The sequence below is a fragment of the Myotis nattereri genome (genome assembly GCF_964212035.1).
Source record: "Myotis nattereri genome assembly, chromosome: 4".
Classification (NCBI taxonomy): domain Eukaryota; kingdom Metazoa; phylum Chordata; class Mammalia; order Chiroptera; family Vespertilionidae; genus Myotis; species Myotis nattereri.
Window position 1 is genome coordinate 101,353,954 of NC_138079.1, and position 17,824 is coordinate 101,371,777.

Genomic DNA, 17,824 nt, shown 5'->3' on the forward strand with positions numbered 1-17,824 from the left:
ATATTTTACATTAATTAATAACTTCTTGCAGTTGTGTTGTCTATAAATATACAGAATATTTGCTGACTACACTTTAAAGCGTACATTTTGAATAATTATAGACACATCTTTTCTTGTGTTGTTTTGTGTGTTTTTGTTTGTTTTTTTTAAAGCAGGATCTTACTTTGAAAAAAGGGCTTTAATGGAAATTATTTTCAACTGACTGGAGCCAGAAGTGAAACTAGCTGTTTTAAAAAGCAAACAAACTTTCATTCTGCGCACACTGGGTCTGAAGGCAGGTGCTTGGGGCAGTCGTGTTAGCTTGTGTTCACTGATGAATGATTGACTAGCCGTTTGAGTCCTGCGTGATTGTAGGCCACTTGATGGATGGTGTTGGGTTAGTATCAGCCTGAATGTGGAGCCAATTCATTGAACTCAGAACTCTTCCCGAGAGTCACGGAGGTTTCTCCCCACTTAAAGGGCTGTGAGCTGTGAAGGGTTTCTCTTGCTCCACCTGCGTCCTCGGTACATGGACGGTGACCAGGAGCTCTCTGGGGCCTCCCCTCCTCTGCCATTCTTGCTGACCACCGTAGGTCTGAGCAGCCTGCTCCACACTTCAGCCTCCATGCCCGCAGCTTCCAGAACGTGACCACCTCCTTCTCTGGCAGGTAAGCATTTAATAAACTCTGAGCTTGGTGTCTCTACTTCTCACACCTGAAATCTAGTACAATGGGTTTCCTCAATTGAGAGTAGATACATATTTATATTTATTGATTGGTTTGAGAGAGAGAGAGAGAGAGAAAGAAGGGGGGGGGGAGAGAAACATTGACGTATTGTTTCACTTACTTATGCATTTATTGGTTGATTCTTGTATGTGCCCTCCCCATGGAGCCAACCTGCAACCTTGGTGTATCGGGATGATGCTCTAACCAACTTAGCTACCCAGCCAGGGCCGAGAGAGGCCTTTCTAAACCCCACTCTTGTTTCTGCTATCTCTTTTTTTAAAAAATGTTTTTCTTTATTGATTAAGGTATTGCATATGTTTCCTTATCCCCCCAATCCCCCCCCCTCATGCCCTCAGCCCCCTGTTGTCTGTGTCCATTGGTTAGGCCTATATGCATGCACACAAGTCCTTTGGTTGATCTCTCCCCCTTACCCCCACCCTCCCTTACCTTCCCTCTGAGGTTTGACGGTCTGATCGATGCTCCTCTGTCTCTAGAACTGTTTTTGTTCATCAGTTTATGTTGTTCATTATATTCCATAAATGAGTGAGATCATGCGATATTTGTCTTTCTCTGACTGGCTTATTTCGCTAAGCATAATGCTCTCCAGTTCCATCCATTCTGTTATCTCTTGTGTTTCATAATCTCTCAGCAGACTTTCCCAGTTTATGTACCAGATTTAAATATAACATTCATAGTGACACAGGATAGATTTTCTTTGAAGGAAAATGACCACTCTTGTGGGAGGCTCACATACCAATGCTCAGTTAAAGCAGGAAATAATTCCTTAGGGTTCAAGGCAGGAAGGTACATTCCATCATCCCGGTGTGTCTGTTTCCTGTATCCCGCTCCTGAGTCAACAAGGCCAGTGCGGGCCCCCATTTCAGGCTTCTCCCCGCTCCCTCCCTCCACAGCCCTCTCAGACTTAGAAATCACCCCGAAGCCAGCACACTAAGATCAGTTTCCTTTCACTGGTTCTGTGTTGGTTGAGAGGAAAGCCAGTCACGGAGAGGAATTCCATCAGCCTGAGTATTTTGCTAAGAAATAGCAACTTCATATGAACTACAGAGAACATCTGAATAGCTTTTTATCAAATTATAAATACCACTCTAGCAGTCACATTGCACATAAAAGCCTGTTGTTGATCTTAAGTTTCGGGAAGAAAGAAGGCCCATTTCCCAAAAGAGTGTACTTTAAACAAGCAATAGAACTGTTGTTTCTCTCTCACGTGTGCTATTTTGAGTGAAGATGGTATGAAAAAAGGTGAGGAGAAACATGGAGAGAAGGTTATGTGTCCCAAGACGCAACCTTCCCCTCTTTCCCCTGTGCTCCCCCAAACACAAAGCACATTTTCATGGCACACCCTAACTTTTTGTCCTTGGTCTGTAACTAGTGCTGAGGGTCCCTCCTGGTGAGAGGATGGCAGTGCTCAGGCAGCTGTCCCTCCTGCTTTGGAAGAACTACACGCTGCAGGTAAGTCCCACTCTGGGGGCATGGCAAGAAGTGTGTGCCCCCTGTGTGGGCACCTTGGGAGACAGGGCCTCGGGGGGAGAGTGGAGCTTGGAGGGGGGTGTCCCCAGGGGCGGGGGTCTATGAGGCCACTCCTGTGCTTCTCAATCCGTCATGTGCTTTTATTCCTCTTCCAGAAGCGGAAGGTCCTGGTGACGGCCTTGGAACTCCTCCTACCCTTGCTGTTTTCTGGGATCCTGATTTGGCTTCGCTTGAAGATCCAGTCGGAGAATGTGCCCAAGGCCACCATCTACCCCAGCCAGTCAGTCCGGGAGCTGCCCCTGTTCTTCAGCTTCCCTCCTCCAGGAGGCGCCTGGGAGCTGGCCTACATCCCGTCCCAGAGCGACGCCGTGAAGACCATCACGGAGGCGGCCAAAAGGGCATTGGTGGTCAACATGAGAGGTGAGACGTCCACTGGGACCCTTCTTTCTGTGAGGTTCAGGGCCATTCAGCATCTCCTCTTGTTGGCCATGTTGCCAGGGCCAATCCCCCAACTCTGTCTCATGTCTCTCCTTTTTTAAAATGTTTACTTATTGATTAAAAAAAATTTTTTTTTTTTTTAGAGAGAGAGAAGCATTGTTTGTTCCACTTATTTATGCATTCATTGTTTGATTCTTATTTGTGTCCTGACCGGGGATTGAACCTACAATCTTGGCATATTGGGATGACACTCTAAGCAACTGAGCTACCCAGCCAGGGCTTGTATCATGTCTTATTATAAAGAGTTGTGAGGGCCAGATGAATTGATGTGTGGCAGCTTGAGCAGCACCCAATTACCCACAGGGGGAATAGGTGACCACATACCCAAAGAAACCCTTTTGGTTATAAGGGTAAGATGTAGTGTGAGAATATGATGCCAAGAATCTATTCTGGGCCCTAACTGGTTTGGCTCAGTGGATAGAGCATCGGCCTGCAGACTGAAGGGTCCTGGGTTCGATTCTGGTTAAGAGCATATACCTTGGTTACGGGCACATCCCCAGTAGGGGGTGTGCAGGAGGCAGCTGATCCATGTTTCTCTCTCATCGATGTTTCTAACTCTCTATCCCTCTCCCTTCCTCTCTGTAAAAATCAATAAAAAATATATTAAAAAACAAACAAACGCTCCTCCCCCTCTTCCCCCCCCCCCCCCAAAAAAAAGAATCTTTTCTGGGATGTGATTTTGAGAGGACAGCTCTAAAAAAAAGTTATTTGGCGTGGCCCATGGCTGGGGGTGGGCTGGAGGGAATCAATGGGGGGAAAAAGGGAACATATGTAATACTTTCAACAATAAAGAATTATTTTTAAAAATAATAAAAATAGCCCTAGCCGGTTTGGCTCACTGGATAGAGCGTTGGCCTGGGGACTGAAGGGTCCCAGGTTCGATTGCAATCAAGGGCATGTACCTTGGTTGCAGGCACATCCCCAGTAGAGGGTGTGCAGGAGGCAGCTGATCGATGCTTCTCTCTCACCAAGGTTTCTAGCTCTCTATCCCTCTCCCTTCCTCTCTGTAAAAAATCAATAAAATATATTAAAAATAATAATAATAATTAAAATAAAAAAAGAGTCATTAGGCCCTGGCTGGGTGGTTCGCTTGGTTGGAACATTGTCCTGTACACCAAAGGGTGTGGGTTCTATTCCCAGGCACATACCTAGATTGTGGGTTTGATCCCTGGTGGTGGTGGGGGGGAGTGTGGGAGGCAGCCGATCAATGTTTCTCTCTCTCTGTCCCTCCCTCCCTCCTCTCTCTCTCTCTCTCTCTCTCTCTCTGAGATCAATAAGAGCATATCTTCAGATGAGGGTTAAAAGAGAAAAAAATGAGTCGTTAGGAGCCTATTGAGATATACTCCCAATAAACACATGCTAGTCATGTTTTCTAGCTCTTTACTTTCAGGATAAAAAGTGTGATCTCTTTTTTTCTCTCCTCTTGATTTTGGCATCTACCTCCTGGGGCTTGTTGAATTCAGCGTAGCAAACACTTAGGAGAAGATCCTTGGTCCCTCACTGAGTGATTACAGTAAAACCCTTTATATGGAATGGGGTCTGGGTGATAGAAAATCAGTTAACAAGCTATATGTTAGTGTCTACTCAAGTTTTTAAAGCACACCGCTATGGCTGCAAGGCTATAAGAGGACTGCCCCTGGCAGTGGACCCCAGGGCAGGTGGCTGCCTGCATGGAGGAGGGAAACGGATTTGGCATTGCTGCCAGCCCTGCCTGCAGTCTCAGCAGAACCCCAGGGCTGGCTGTGGTTTTCAGGTTCTGCCTGCCTCTCTGCCAAAGACAAAGGCCTCCTCTGGTCTTAGGAGGGTTTACACAATCCTAGAGAAACGTGTAAGTTTTCAGTCTTTTATCTGCAAATGACCGAATCATTTAGATTTTTCAAGTGGGGCAGATGATTGGGCAACTCAGCTCCAATGCTCTTCACAGTTCGCGGCTTTCCCTCGGAGAAGGACTTTGAAGGCTACATCAAGTATGACAACCGCTCCTCCAACGTGCTGGCCGCCATCGTGTTCGAACACACCTTCAACCACAGCAAGGACCCCCTGCCCCTGGCGGTGAGGACTTCCCTACCTCCCCCCACCCCAAAACTAATTCAGCCTACAAAAGTGCTCTGCGGCCTGGGAGTAAACCAACTTTTTTGGTCCAGTATTGCCATCTTGGGCCCTACTGAGGGAGCCCTGGGGACAGTTGAACCCATCAGGCCAGAGCAATTTAGAAACCTTGCCTGCTCGAAGAAAGCAGCCATAAGCCATCACTATAGGCCCCTTTATGTCCTCTCATTTCATAAAAGGCGTTACTGGTCTCTAGGCCTCTGTGGAAAGAGTCGTACAGGAGAGATAAGAAAGTAGCAAATACTTGGGAATGAAGTATGATGTGGCATTAGCATTACTGCTACATATTTAAAACAGCCCACCGCAAAAGTTTTTTGCTTGCCCAATGGGATTAAGACTGGGATTAATCCCTCTAGCATTATTTTGAGAGTTCATGTGGGTGGACGGCAAGAGAGGCGTGGCAAAGAACACCCAAAGTGCCCCTGTGGGGTTCCCTGTTACCCCTGGGGCAGGACCACTTGCTCTGACATTGGGGAAGACACTGGGAGTGGTGAGTTCACAGAATAAGAGTCCCCTAACCTCTCTCAGTTGATGCAGATGTGTGTTCCTCTGGATCCCTCGGAGCAGTTGGTTTTCCCTTTGTTTCCACAGGTGAAATATCACTTACGGTTCAGTTACACTCGAAGAAATTACATGTGGACCCACACAGGCTCGTTTTTCGTGAAAGAGACAGAGGGATGGCACACCACTTCCCTTTTCCCACTTTTCCCAAACCCAGGACCAAGGGAACCCGCATCCCCTGATGGCGGAGAACCTGGTGAGAAGTACCTTTCAGGTGGTGTTACCCCCCAAGTGGTGACTGACAATCACATGGGGAGCCCACCTTGCATTTCTCTGCAGAAATACTTTTTAGGAATATTTTATCTTCTTTGTAAGAGAAGGAAGAAGACATCCCGTAAAACTGTCTTCTGTAAGGCTAAAATCATCTTTGAAAACAGCGAAGGCTCTCTTCCTGCTTGAGAAGACATGTGCTCTTGAATGAAACATTTATACTTCCGTTTTTAGGGAGCTTCAGTTTGCATTGAATCTTTTGGGCTTGGTTTTATGTTTTCCTTCTCTTCGCTGCCGCCTCTGTATACAGTTTTACAGGCTCTTTAAGCTCTGTGGTTGTTTAATGATCTGTGGTTTAATTGAGTCAGTGGGATGTCTGTAGAAGCTGGATCTTGGGTAGCCAATGACGAAGGGTAAATGTTTTTTGTTATCTAAAGGACTTCTATAAAGCAGTTAGAAAAACCTGAAGGCCTCGAGCAGTGTGGAAAGTATGGGAACTTGGCACACAGCAGGGACTGGGTACATTTAGTCCAGTGTTCCTCCCCAGCCCACCCCAAGAGGTCCATGTCTTAGACTCACTGATTCCCCTGATAAGAATTTAACCCTGGAATCGTCTGAAAGAAGGAGGAGATCCACATGCACAAATATGTCCACCATAGCTTTACTTATGATCACAAAAATGTCAGCAGTGGGTGGGAAGTGACTGGTTACAGAGTGTGGCATCGTTCCTCAGAGGGTTGAGCAGCCACACAAGTCAGGCAGATGAAGAGCATATGGTGGCATGGCAAAGCCTCACAGAGAACGGTGTGTGAGCAGGCAGGCAGGATATTTCGTGGGGCAGGTGGTGTGATGTTGTGAAAAGACACAGGCTTTGAGTCCAGAGACCAGGGTCCCATCTCACCTTTGCCTGCCACCAGGTGTGTGCCTCAACTGCCCGGGTCTCAGTGGTCCCGTCTGCTCAGCGGGGACAGCGTCACCTTCTCTGCTGGTTAGTTGCAAAGATGAGAATCAAACTCCCACCCAACACAATAATGGGTGACCTTAATTGAGCACCTACTATGATCGCAACCATAAAAAGAGTTAAATCTAAGAGAAATAGTGAAAGCGCACAGGCATGGTAACCGCATGTGGGGGTATGGTTGGCATATTGCTTTTCTCTTTTAACAGAACCCAGACAGTTCTGTTAGAGACACACGTTACAGATGTTCTCAACGTCACTATTTTATGAGTGAGGGTGCCCAGACCTGCACCCCATGTTCCCCCTCTGTTTCTTGGGCGCAGGCCTCAGGAGCTCAGGCTGCCTTTTTCTCTCCTGTGACCATGCCAGCTCCTTTCTTAGGCTCAGTCCCTCCCTATCTTAGCTCTGGACTGGAATAGCATATCCCCAGTTTATCACTCCTCCCAGGCCCCTTTCACTTTAAGAATTTTATTACAAACCACTTTGGGGAGTCTAAAAGGGCCAGCACGGAGAAACCACAAGGTACACAAAGGTCTTACAGCAGTGGTCTTTGGGCTGCGGTGTCTGCCTCCTTTTGAGATGGTAACTCAAGGGCAGAGCTCTCTGGTCGGCAGAGTTATGGCCCTCCAAAGAGGTCCACATGCTAATCTTCATAAGCTGTGACTATGCCAGGACGCATGGCAAAGGGGAATTAATGTGGCAGATGGAATTAAAGTTGCTAATCAGCTAGCCTTAAGCTAGCCAGATTATTGTCGATTATCCCAGGGGGCCACTGAAATCACTAGGTCCTTAAAAGTAGTAGACAAGGAAGGCAGAAGAGAGGGTCAGAGAAAGATGTGATGGCGGCAGGTGGCTTTGAAGGGGGAGAGAGGGTCCTAAGCCTGGGCATTATGGAGGTCCCTACAAACTCGAAGAGTGAAGAGGCCTTAGGGCGTTGGGCGATGTCGCTCTGCGGCCCAGTTCAACAGGGAGACCCGGGTACAGCTCGGTGGATGTGGCTCTTTGAGGGCGCAGCACCCCATGCTGCAGCTTTCCCAACATGTGTTGACCTCATGTGCTAGAATGTCCTGTGCTCCCACACGTAGGGTACATCCGAGAAGGCTTCCTGGCTGTGCAGCACGCCGTGGACAGAGCCATCATGCAGTACCACACAAACGCCTCCACACACCAGCTGTTTGAGAAACTCACCGTGATCGCAAAGAGATTCCCATACCCGCCTTTCATTTCGGACCCCTTTCTCGTGGCCATCCAGTACCAGCTCCCGCTGCTGCTCATGCTGAGTTTTATTTACACCTCACTCACCATCGTCCGGGCTGTTGTGCAGGAAAAGGAGAGGAAACTGAAGGTAAGCCCATTTGCATCTGGCTTTTAAACATTTGGGCAAGTTGATTCTAGGCACAGGGCCGCTGTGCGTGGCTGTGTCCCGGGCCCTGTCATCAGGCAGGGGCCGCTCATGGACGCGGCAGCTGCAGAGCGGTGTGGGGTGAGGCAGGTGCCAATGGTGGCTTTAGCCTACTTGGGGCTTCTTTGAAACCAACCCTGGTATATCCAGATTTTAAAAACCATAAGAAAGTATCATATTTTGTGTGCAGTATATTAAGGCTCTGGAGCTGCCTTGTCTAACACGGGAGCCATAAGCCCTTGGGCTTCAGCACACGCTGTGTATCTGGTCTGACCTGAGTCATGCTGAGAGTGTAAAACACCATATTTTTGAAGCCTTAGTACAAAAAAAAAAAAAAAAAAAAGAATGTGAACTGTTTCATTAGTACTTTGTATATTGATTATATGTTGAAAAGACAACATTTTGGACATGTTGGGGTAAGTAAAATACATTGTTGAAATTAACTTTACTTGGTTCTTTTAACTTTTTCTCTGTGGCTACTATAGAATTCTAAATTACGTATGTGGCTCGCATTCTGTTTCTGTTGAACAGAGCCGCTCTAGCGGTTAGATCAGCAGTGAGCCAAAATGCTTAAATATATGGCTGAGCACAAAGCTAATGCACTTTGCCTATGGATCAAGGACAACTGTAGTTCTCGACTGCCAGGCACAATAGGATGGGAAATTCAAGTATATGAAGTGTCACTTTAAAAGGATATCATGGGCTTAATTGAGTACACCTGAATGAATAGTGCCATCTGTAAACCCATACCCATGACACTGCCAAAAGCATCCAAATATTTATTTAAAGTTTCTCTTTTGGCAATATCTGCAGTGCCCGGGAAATGACATTTGGAAGGCTCTCCCAGGCACCAAAGCTGTGATTATTGGGGCTGGGAGAACCGATGAGGTGGGTGCTATCTGCTTGGGCACCTTAAATAACTTGGACAAGATGGCAGAATGAGTGGTTTAAATAGTTAGCAGTGGACAAAGAAATGGTTCAGAAGATAATATTTGTACACATGCACACCTGCAGATACATAGATGAAACCAGTGTGGCCGAATGTTAAGCGACCATGGAATCTCAGTGGTGGGTACGTGAGTGACCTTTGTACCAGTCCTCCCCTTTTTCTGAGGCTGGGAAATTGGGCATAAGAAGAAGCTGGAAAATCAACAGCCTGGCTCTTGGCTTACAAGAGACATTCAGTGCTGATCTCCTCCTCTAGACTCGTGCTACCCAATGGGACATTCCGCAATGATGGATGGACATGTCCTGTGTCCAGTACTGTCACCACTGGGCACTGGTGCCTAGCACAGCTGAGGAGCTAAATTTTTAATTTTATTAATTTCCATTGACATGTGGCCACTGGCCACTCTATTAAACATCACAGCCTTATGTGTCCTGGGACTTCCTGGTCAGTTTGGTCAGTGGAGTAGCTGGGTTTCCTCACCACAGCTCCTGACAGCCTGACTGGGACCCTCGAGGAAGGCCTGTCCCCAGCATCACTATGCTCCTGTCCTTCTTGTAGGGGCCCCTGCCCCTCACAACAATAGTCTGGACCCCTCATTTCAGAATAGCAGGAGCGGAGGCAGTGCCTCTGGCTTCTAAAGAATCCCACAGCCACTGTTGATCCTGGAACAGACAGCCCTGGCACCACACTTTGCAGCAAGGGCATTAGTGGGGTTGGTACTAGACAGTGGAGGGACCGGGCTCTGCTCTCCTGACTCAAAGCCCCAACACCAGCTGCCCCACCACACAGCTTCTTGGGGGGCAGTTGGGTGCCCAGAAGAGACTGGGAAGCACAAGCTAGGAGTTTGGGATTGCTTCAAGGAATGAAGGACTGCTGAGGGGGTTCATTAGCTTCGTCAACACAGTGCATGCCCTCCTCAGGCCCTGACTGAAGCACGAACTTATGGGGAAGGGGCTGTACTGGCTGAGTAGAGGGCAAGGGAGCTCACTCGGGTGAAGGAGAAGATGGCTAGTGGTGGCTGGGAACAGAGAGGGCATCTCAGGTGGGTAGCACTGAAGAGTGGGGAAAGGTAGGAAGAGGGCAAAATTCCTCATGCCCCAAGGTCAAGGGCTGACACGCCAGTGGGACCCATGTCTTCTGCCTCTGGCCAGTGTGTGTGTCACTGTTCCTGCCCTTGGCTGTGGCCCAGGTGGCCCATGTCCGACACCGCCATCTACACTCACACTCACACACACAGAGGCTCTAAGGAAAATCATTGTGAGGACGGCACCAGGGTCTGGCGTGGCAGGCGGTGGGACCTTGCCCCAGCGGGGGTGTCGGGCAGGGGGTGTCAGGGTGTGTGTGTCAGGACATGCGTTGGGGCGTGTGTCGGAGTGCGTGCCGCTCTTCCCCCAGGAGTACATGCGCATGATGGGGCTCAGCAGCTGGCTGCACTGGACGGCATGGTTTCTGCTCTTCTTCCTCTTCCTCCTCGTTGCCGTCTCCTTCATGACCCTGCTCTTCTGTGTCAAGGTATATGTGGCTTCAAGAGGGGGTCTGATGTCAGGAGTAAGGCATTCAATTTGATGGGAGAGCCAGAGACGGCCGTAGTATCACCATAGAGACCCCAAGATTCCACGTTTGCAGATTTCAGGGGAGTCTGCCTGGGCTCAGTAGAGAGGAGCAGTGGTTTCATAGTCATGCACTCAGTGTAGCCCCTTCACCAATCCCCACCCATTTCACTTATGGCCGGAACATGTCCTGTCCCCACCTTCCCGGCTGTCACCTGCGTGTGCTGACCTCTGGGGTGGCACCCCACGCAGGTGAAGAAGGACGTGGCGGTGCTTGCACACAGCGACCCCTCTCTGGTGCTGGTCTTCCTGGTCTGCTTTGCCATCTCCTCCATCTCCTTCAGCTTCATGGTCAGCACCTTCTTCAGCAAAGGTGAGTATTCCTGACCCCGGGAACAGAGGACAGGGAGTGATAAAACCCCAGAAAACCTGGCAGTTTCATTTGTGATAAATAGAAACTGAAGAGTTTTTGTATCTGCACTTTCCTTTGGACTCAATTTTCTAGGTGTTGAAGTACATCCCTGACTAATTCTTTTTTAAATTTATTTTTAATTATAATTGACATACAGTAAGTATATTAGTTTCAGGTATACAACATAGTGATTCAACATTTATGTGCCTTACAAAGTGATCACCACAATAAGTCTAGTCATTATCTGTCACTGTACATAGTTATAATGATGTTATTGACTATGTTCCCTATGCTGTACATTATGTCCTCATGACTTATTTTATAACTAGAGGCTCAGTGCCCGAATTCGTGCACAGGTGGGATGCGGCTGGCCCTCCCTGATTGGGCTGATTGGGCTGTGGGGAGGTGATGCAGGGGGGAGGGGGGCTGGCCGGCTGGTCAAACTCCCAGTGGAAGGGACAATTTGCATATTAACCTTTTATTATATAGGATGGGAAGTTTGTACTTCTTAATCCCCTTCCCCTTTTCCACCCCACCCCACAACCCTCTCCATTCTGGCAACCATCAGTTTATTCTCTGTATCTCTGAGTTTGTTTCTATTTTGTTTTATTTGTTTGTTTTGTTTTTTTGTATTCCACTTATAAGTGAGATCATATAGTATTTGTCTTTCTCTGTCCAACTTATTTCATGTAACATAATACTCTCTAGTTTCAGACATGTTGTCACAAATGGCAAGATTTCCTTTTTTATGGCTGAGTAATATTCCATTGTGCATATATGTACCACATCTTTATCCATTCATCTATTAATGAATACTTAGGATGCTTCCATATCTCTGCTGTTGTAAATAATGCTGCAATGAACATAGGGGTGCATATATCTTTTCAAATAATTGTTTTTGTTTTCTTCAGATAAATACCTAGGAATGTAATTGCTAGGTCATATGGTAGTTCTATTTTTAACCTTTTGAGGGTTCTCCATACATAGTGGTTACATTAATTTACACTCTCATCAACAGTGCACAAGGGTTTCCTCTTCTCCACATCCTCACCAACATATTTTTGTTGTCTTTTTTATGATAGCCATTCTGACAAACTGAGGTAATATCTTATTGTGGTTTTGATTTGCATTTGCTGTTGGCCATCTGTGTGTCCTTTTTGGAGAAATATCTACTTGGGCCCTCTGTTGTATAATAAAATGTGTTAACACTTAGATCTGCATAACTCAAGCAATATTATCCAAATGACCAAGGCATCATGTTATAAATCATGCAAGAAGATTAATCCATTTGAAGTGCAAGTTAGACCAGTGGATTTCAGTGTAATCGTATGAAAAGTTCACTGGTTAGTTTCATTCCACATGGCACCTAACCATAAGAAACCACCACTTATTGAATGGTGTAGTGTCAAAAAAGAATACCCACAAATATCTAAGAGGCTTTTAAATACCCTCTCTTTTCCAGCTACTTATCTGTGTGAAGCTGATTTCTTTATTCACTTGACCCAAAAAATGTAACACAAGCAGCTATGACAATTCAGCTATAATCTAAGTCAAACATGCAGAGGCTTGCAAAAATGTAACCTCTTGCGCTTGTCTTACTAAATTATGAGAAATAGAGTGTTTTTCATAAAAATATTTATGTTAGCCTGTAATGGGTTTATTATTTTTATTCTTAAATATCTTTAAATGTCCTTAGTTTAATTTCTAATGCAGTCAACATTGATGTGTGTGTGTGTATAACTCACATAAACAAAAGTTCTTTGATGTCCTTAATGATTTTTAATGACGTTAAGGAGTCTTAAGAACAAAGCATTTGAGGGCTGCCCGCATGGACTACAGCCACACTGTTTCCCCCACACCTCCACGACCCATCCTCACCTCTCTCAGGTCTTTCCCACGTGTCACCTTCTCGTCAAAGCCTTCCTTGGCCACCTGGTCACAGTCACAGCCCCTGGTCTAGGGAATGTCTCGTCCTCCTTCTTCGCCTTGCTGGCTATCTGTGTCCCCACGGGATTATAAACTCGGGTGGGCGTGGGGTGGGGCTTTGTCTGTCTTGTTTGCAGTGGTCTCCCTGGTGCCTGGAGCAGGCCTGGCACAGGGTAGGCACTCAGTGATTATCCGTGAGATGAGTGAGTGAATGGGAAGGGGAAGACCAGGCAAGAAGCAAGGCTGTGGTGAGGGGCTCAGTGTTAGTCATGTCAGGTGTCCAGTGTCGAGGCAATTGGAGGTGAAGTCTGTAGGAGAGGGCTGGAAAATCAATGTGTGGACCCAGGATGAAGAGGGCATGTGCCGCCCTGAGCAGGATCACATTCCCTAGGGCACAGGCACCCAGACTAGAGAAAAGACTGCAGGCCAAGCCTGGAGTCCCCAGCACCAGCGCTTGTGTCCCAGGGAGGGGGAGGGGGGGGCCTGAGGCTCACGGGCTTCCTGCTGACACATTCCTGCAAACTCTCCTGCATGATTTTATCACACTTACCTTTCTCTCTTCATCTGTAGCCAACATGGCGGCCGCCGTCGGGGGCTGCCTGTACTTCTTTACTTACATCCCCTACTTCTTCGTTGCTCCTCGATACAACTGGATGACCCTTAGCCAGAAGCTCTTCTCCTGTCTCCTGTCCAATGTCGCCATGGCGATGGGAGCCCAACTCATTGGAAAATTTGAAGCAAAAGGTGAGTGTTTTCCTTCTCACTAGCTGCCCTTGCTGGTTCAGTTACACCCAAGAGGGTCTGAGCAGACGCACCTCCAACTCCGGTAATAGACACATCGGGACAGCTGAGCGAGTGACGCATTTGGAAGACAGGTTCTCGGCCTCCACCACCTGGATGGTGTAGTTGCGGCTTTGAGTTCCCTCGAAGCTCTGCCTGGAACCAGCTGTTGCTGCAGGAAAACACTGGATGTGAGCATCTGCACCTGCGGACGTGGGATTGCACTCGATTACCCGAGCCTCTGCCTGCAGCAGGAGGCATTCAGAGTTATTACATCCAGGTCTCAGAGTCCATGTTTGGTTTTTTAAATGGCTTATTATTTTTCAGTTACAGTTGATGTACAGTATTATATTAGTTTCAGTTATACGACCCAATGATTAGACATTTATAGAACTTATTAACTGATCACCCCCATACATCTAGTACCCATCTAACACCATGCATAGTTATTATAATGTTATTGGCTATGCTGTACTTTACATCCCCGTGGCTATTCTGTAACTACCCATTTGCACGTCTTAATCCCTTCACCTTTCTCTCCCATCCCCCCAAACCCTTCCCATCGGACACCATCAAAATGTCTTCTGTATCTTTGAGTCTGTTTCTGTTCTGCTTGTTCGTTTATCTTGTTTTCAGATTCCACATATAAGTGAAATCATAAGGCGTTTGTCTTTCTCTGTTCTGTCAAAGCCCGTGGGTTTTGATCCATGCCTCTTCTCTGTAAAGTGGTACAATTAGCATCTCTCCCTTTCCCGGCCCCCTGAACCTGCAATGATTGGCAGTGAGGGTGAGGAGGCCTGAGGGAAAAACAAGGACAGACCAGAACATTGTTTTCTGGCTTCACTAGCAGGAAGTGAGACGCAATCTCCTTTCTACATGACTGACCTGTGTGCAGTTTAAGGCCATGTTGGCCCTGCCCCATCCAGATGGTCTCTTTTTCAGGGTGAATGCTCTCGTTTCTTCCAACCACACAATTCCTAGTTATTGTAGCTTCTGGTTGGGGGGGGGGGGGGGGTCTATGGAAGGAGGCAGGTGGATGCTCACAGGAGCCTCGGTGTGGCTTTATCTTTTCTTTTTTAATGCGGCTTTATCTTTACTTAGAATATTTTTCTTCCAACAATGTCTTCCAACACTTTCATTTTAAATATATGTTTCCATGTTTAGTAGTGTGAAGTACAATGTGGACTTTTAATGCACCGTCCCTTTCAGGATTCAAATACTTTTTAAAAAGCCATTTACAGAGAAGAATATAACTGTATGACACCTCTCATTTTTCAAAGTTCTATACTGAATTTTCGTAAAACAGACGAATTTCTAGTTGTTTCAAAGTAAACATTGACCAAGGCCAGAGAGCAGCCATGTTCATCAGAGGTTCTCGAGCCAACAGGTCGTCTGGCTCCACAGGATACCCAAGCATCGTTGGGACTGTGCTGTTGCAAAACAAGGAGAAGACAAAACACTATGAGCATCACTACATAGAGCTTTCTATGTGTCCAAAGCATTTTCCCGTTTTTAAAAAGACATATGAAATGCACACTGATCCAACATTGGGCTTACCCCAAATCACATATATGTATGCGTATGTGTGTGCATAATGTATACGTGTATTATATATAGAGATATTTGTTTATGTATATGTGTTTGTGTTTGTGACAAATAGAGCAACAATTAACTGACATAAACTACAGCAGGAAGGCCGGGGAGGGTGGGAGGGCAGGAGGGGGGTGGGTAAGAGATCAACCAAAGGACTTGTATGCATGCATATAAGCATAACCAATGGACATAAGACACTGGGGGGTAGGGGAGGCCAGGGCATTGTCAAGGGTGGGGGGGGGGGGGAGGAGACATATGTAATACTCTTTGTAATACTTTAAGCAATAAAAAAATAGAAAACAAAAACAAAAAAACAATTAACTGACATGCTAAACACAGGCAGCAGTCAGGCCTCACAATCAAATTTGAGCCTGTCTTGTCAGTTAATGAGCTTTTGCTGGTTCTATAACATTGATTTTGTAACTTACTCTTACCTTCAAGACCTGAAGAGCCCTGGCTGGTTTGGCTCAGTGAATAGAGCGTTGACCTGCGGACTGAAGGGCCCCAGGTTCGATAACAGTCAAGGGCACATGCCCAGGTTGTGAGCTCGAGCCCCAGTGTGGGGCGTGCAGGTGGCAGCCGATCAGTGATTCTCTCTCATCATGGATGTTTCTATCTCTCCTCTCCTTCCCTCTCTGAAATCAATAAAAATATATATTTTTAAAAATTATATTTAAAAACAGACCTGAAGAGAGTCATCAGATTGGCCATAAGAGCAGGAGGGGAGACGTCATGCTGGCATTGCTGTTGGCGGGGAGAGGAGGCTGCAGGGCCATGTCAGGCCCATTTCCTGGTCTGTTTTCCAGGCACTGGCGTCCAGTGGCGAGACCTCCTGAGTCCCGTCAACGTGGACGATGACTTCTCCTTTGGGCAAGTGCTAGGCATGCTGCTGTTGGACTCTGTCCTCTACGGCCTGGTGACTTGGTACGTGGAGGCCATCTTCCCGGGGCAGTTTGGTGTGCCCCAGCCCTGGTACTTCTTCGTCACGGTGAGTCCTGATGCCCCTGCTCCTCATGCTGCCAGTGGGGGGCGCAGGAAGCAGCTGATCAATGATTCTCTCTCATCATTGATGTTTCGATCTCTCTCTCCCTCTCCTTTTCTCTCTGAAATCAGTGAAAATAAATAAAAGAAAATTATTTTTAAAAAGAAAGAAAAATACAGTTAATACTGTGGCATACCATGATTCCTAAGAACCAGTCTGATTTCAAAGTCACGTAAAACATGTGGTTTAAAACCAGTGGATTATGGTGTGTCAGAGCTATTCCAGGCATTGGAAATGCACTGGGGACATAACCGTGGGTTAAACCAAGTCTCCCCTCGAAGGCGTACCTCTACAGGGAGTTCTAGGGCCCAGTTCTCACCTTACCTGTGGCCCTGTGTTACCTGTGCCCATGGGCCTCCCTCGAGGGTGGGGCATGGGTACGGTTTGTGGTTAGTCTTACCCCTCACACAGCCTGTCCCTGTGATAGCCAGACAGGGTGAGAGTCATCCCCTAGACAGGGCGGGGTGGGGCGGGGCTTCCTCATAGCAGAGGGAGGCCTGGCCCTTTGGCTCCTCCTATATAGTTCATGCGCTTCTGTGTAGGTGAGTAAGGGTGCAGTTGAGGGTGTGAAGACACAGCCTCCTTCATGTTCTGTGCCAGCGGTTCTGAAGCTGTGGGTCACAACACCTTTGGCGGTCGAACGACCCTTTTACAGGAGTCGCCTAAGACCATCCTGCATATCAGATATTTGCATTACGATTCATAACAGTAGCAACATTACAGTTATGAAGTAGCAACGGAAATAATTTTATGGTTGGGTCACAATATGAGGAACTGTACTTAAAGCGCCAGAAGGTTGAGAACCGCTGTCTATCCTGACATCACTCTGGACTGGAACATCCAATAACCTGTCTGTATTAAATGTCACTGTTTGCTTTTCCTCCGTGTCACATCTGAGTGGATATGATATGACAATATGCGTGTGAGTTGTCGTCATGCCATATGGCAGATTAGGAAGCTGAGGCTGAGTGCTTCCCAGGAGTAGAGAGTGGGGGGCTGTGCTGGATCCTGACCCAGCCCTGGGGCTCTACGCAGCGTCTCCTGTGCGCAGCCTTGTGGGCGGGAGGACCGGGGCCTGACTGCTGCCTGCCTTTAGCATGTCAGTTCAATGTTGCTCTATTTGTCACAAACACAATGACCTGACATGAATCAGCCATCTGAGACCCGTCTGCTTTCCAATCTAGCCCTCGTATTGGTGCGGGCACCCGAGAACGGTTTTAGGGAAAGAGGAGGAAGACCACGACCCTGAGAAAGCCCTCAAGACAGAGTACTTTGAAGCTGAGCCAGAGAACCTGGTGGCCGGGATCAAGATCAAGCACATATCCAAGGTGTCACACCCTGTGGGGACAGGCAGGGAAGGGGGACTTCGGAGTCACAGGTGGTAAGACCTGCTGCCTTGCCTCTGGCTCTCTCCAAGCTGGTGCCTGTCCTCTGGGCCTGTTGCCTCCTGGATCCTCGGGGCTGCTCTCTGACCAGCTCTCCCAGGCACTGGCCACCACTCAGATGCTGCGTCCCCAGGGCCCAGTGTGGAGACGCGGGGTTGAGTCAGTAATGCATGCCACTGCGCAGACTTAACCTCTCAGCAGCTTTGCAGTGAGTGACGCGGTGCTGGCTGCACAGTGGTGCCTTGGCCTCACAAGCC

At 47.5% G+C, this 17,824-nt stretch overlaps 1 protein-coding gene across 1 annotated transcript in view; it reads left to right on the top strand.

The window, feature by feature from the left end:
• The first annotated feature begins 459 nt into the window (after nucleotides 1-459).
• The window catches only part of LOC308517695 (phospholipid-transporting ATPase ABCA3), a 38,323-nt gene continuing 20,958 nt past the window's right edge, over nucleotides 460-17,824 (top strand). The window contains exons 1-11 of the mRNA XM_081088962.1: nucleotides 460-647; nucleotides 2,095-2,174; nucleotides 2,348-2,612; nucleotides 4,615-4,742; nucleotides 5,391-5,556; nucleotides 7,614-7,873; nucleotides 10,275-10,391; nucleotides 10,682-10,802; nucleotides 13,338-13,511; nucleotides 15,947-16,128; nucleotides 17,367-17,510. Coding sequence (XP_080945088.1) covers nucleotides 2,121-2,174; nucleotides 2,348-2,612; nucleotides 4,615-4,742; nucleotides 5,391-5,556; nucleotides 7,614-7,873; nucleotides 10,275-10,391; nucleotides 10,682-10,802; nucleotides 13,338-13,511; nucleotides 15,947-16,128; nucleotides 17,367-17,510 — 1,611 coding nt within the window. The 5' untranslated portion in view covers nucleotides 460-647; nucleotides 2,095-2,120. The remainder of the gene's footprint in view (nucleotides 648-2,094; nucleotides 2,175-2,347; nucleotides 2,613-4,614; nucleotides 4,743-5,390; nucleotides 5,557-7,613; nucleotides 7,874-10,274; nucleotides 10,392-10,681; nucleotides 10,803-13,337; nucleotides 13,512-15,946; nucleotides 16,129-17,366; nucleotides 17,511-17,824) is intronic.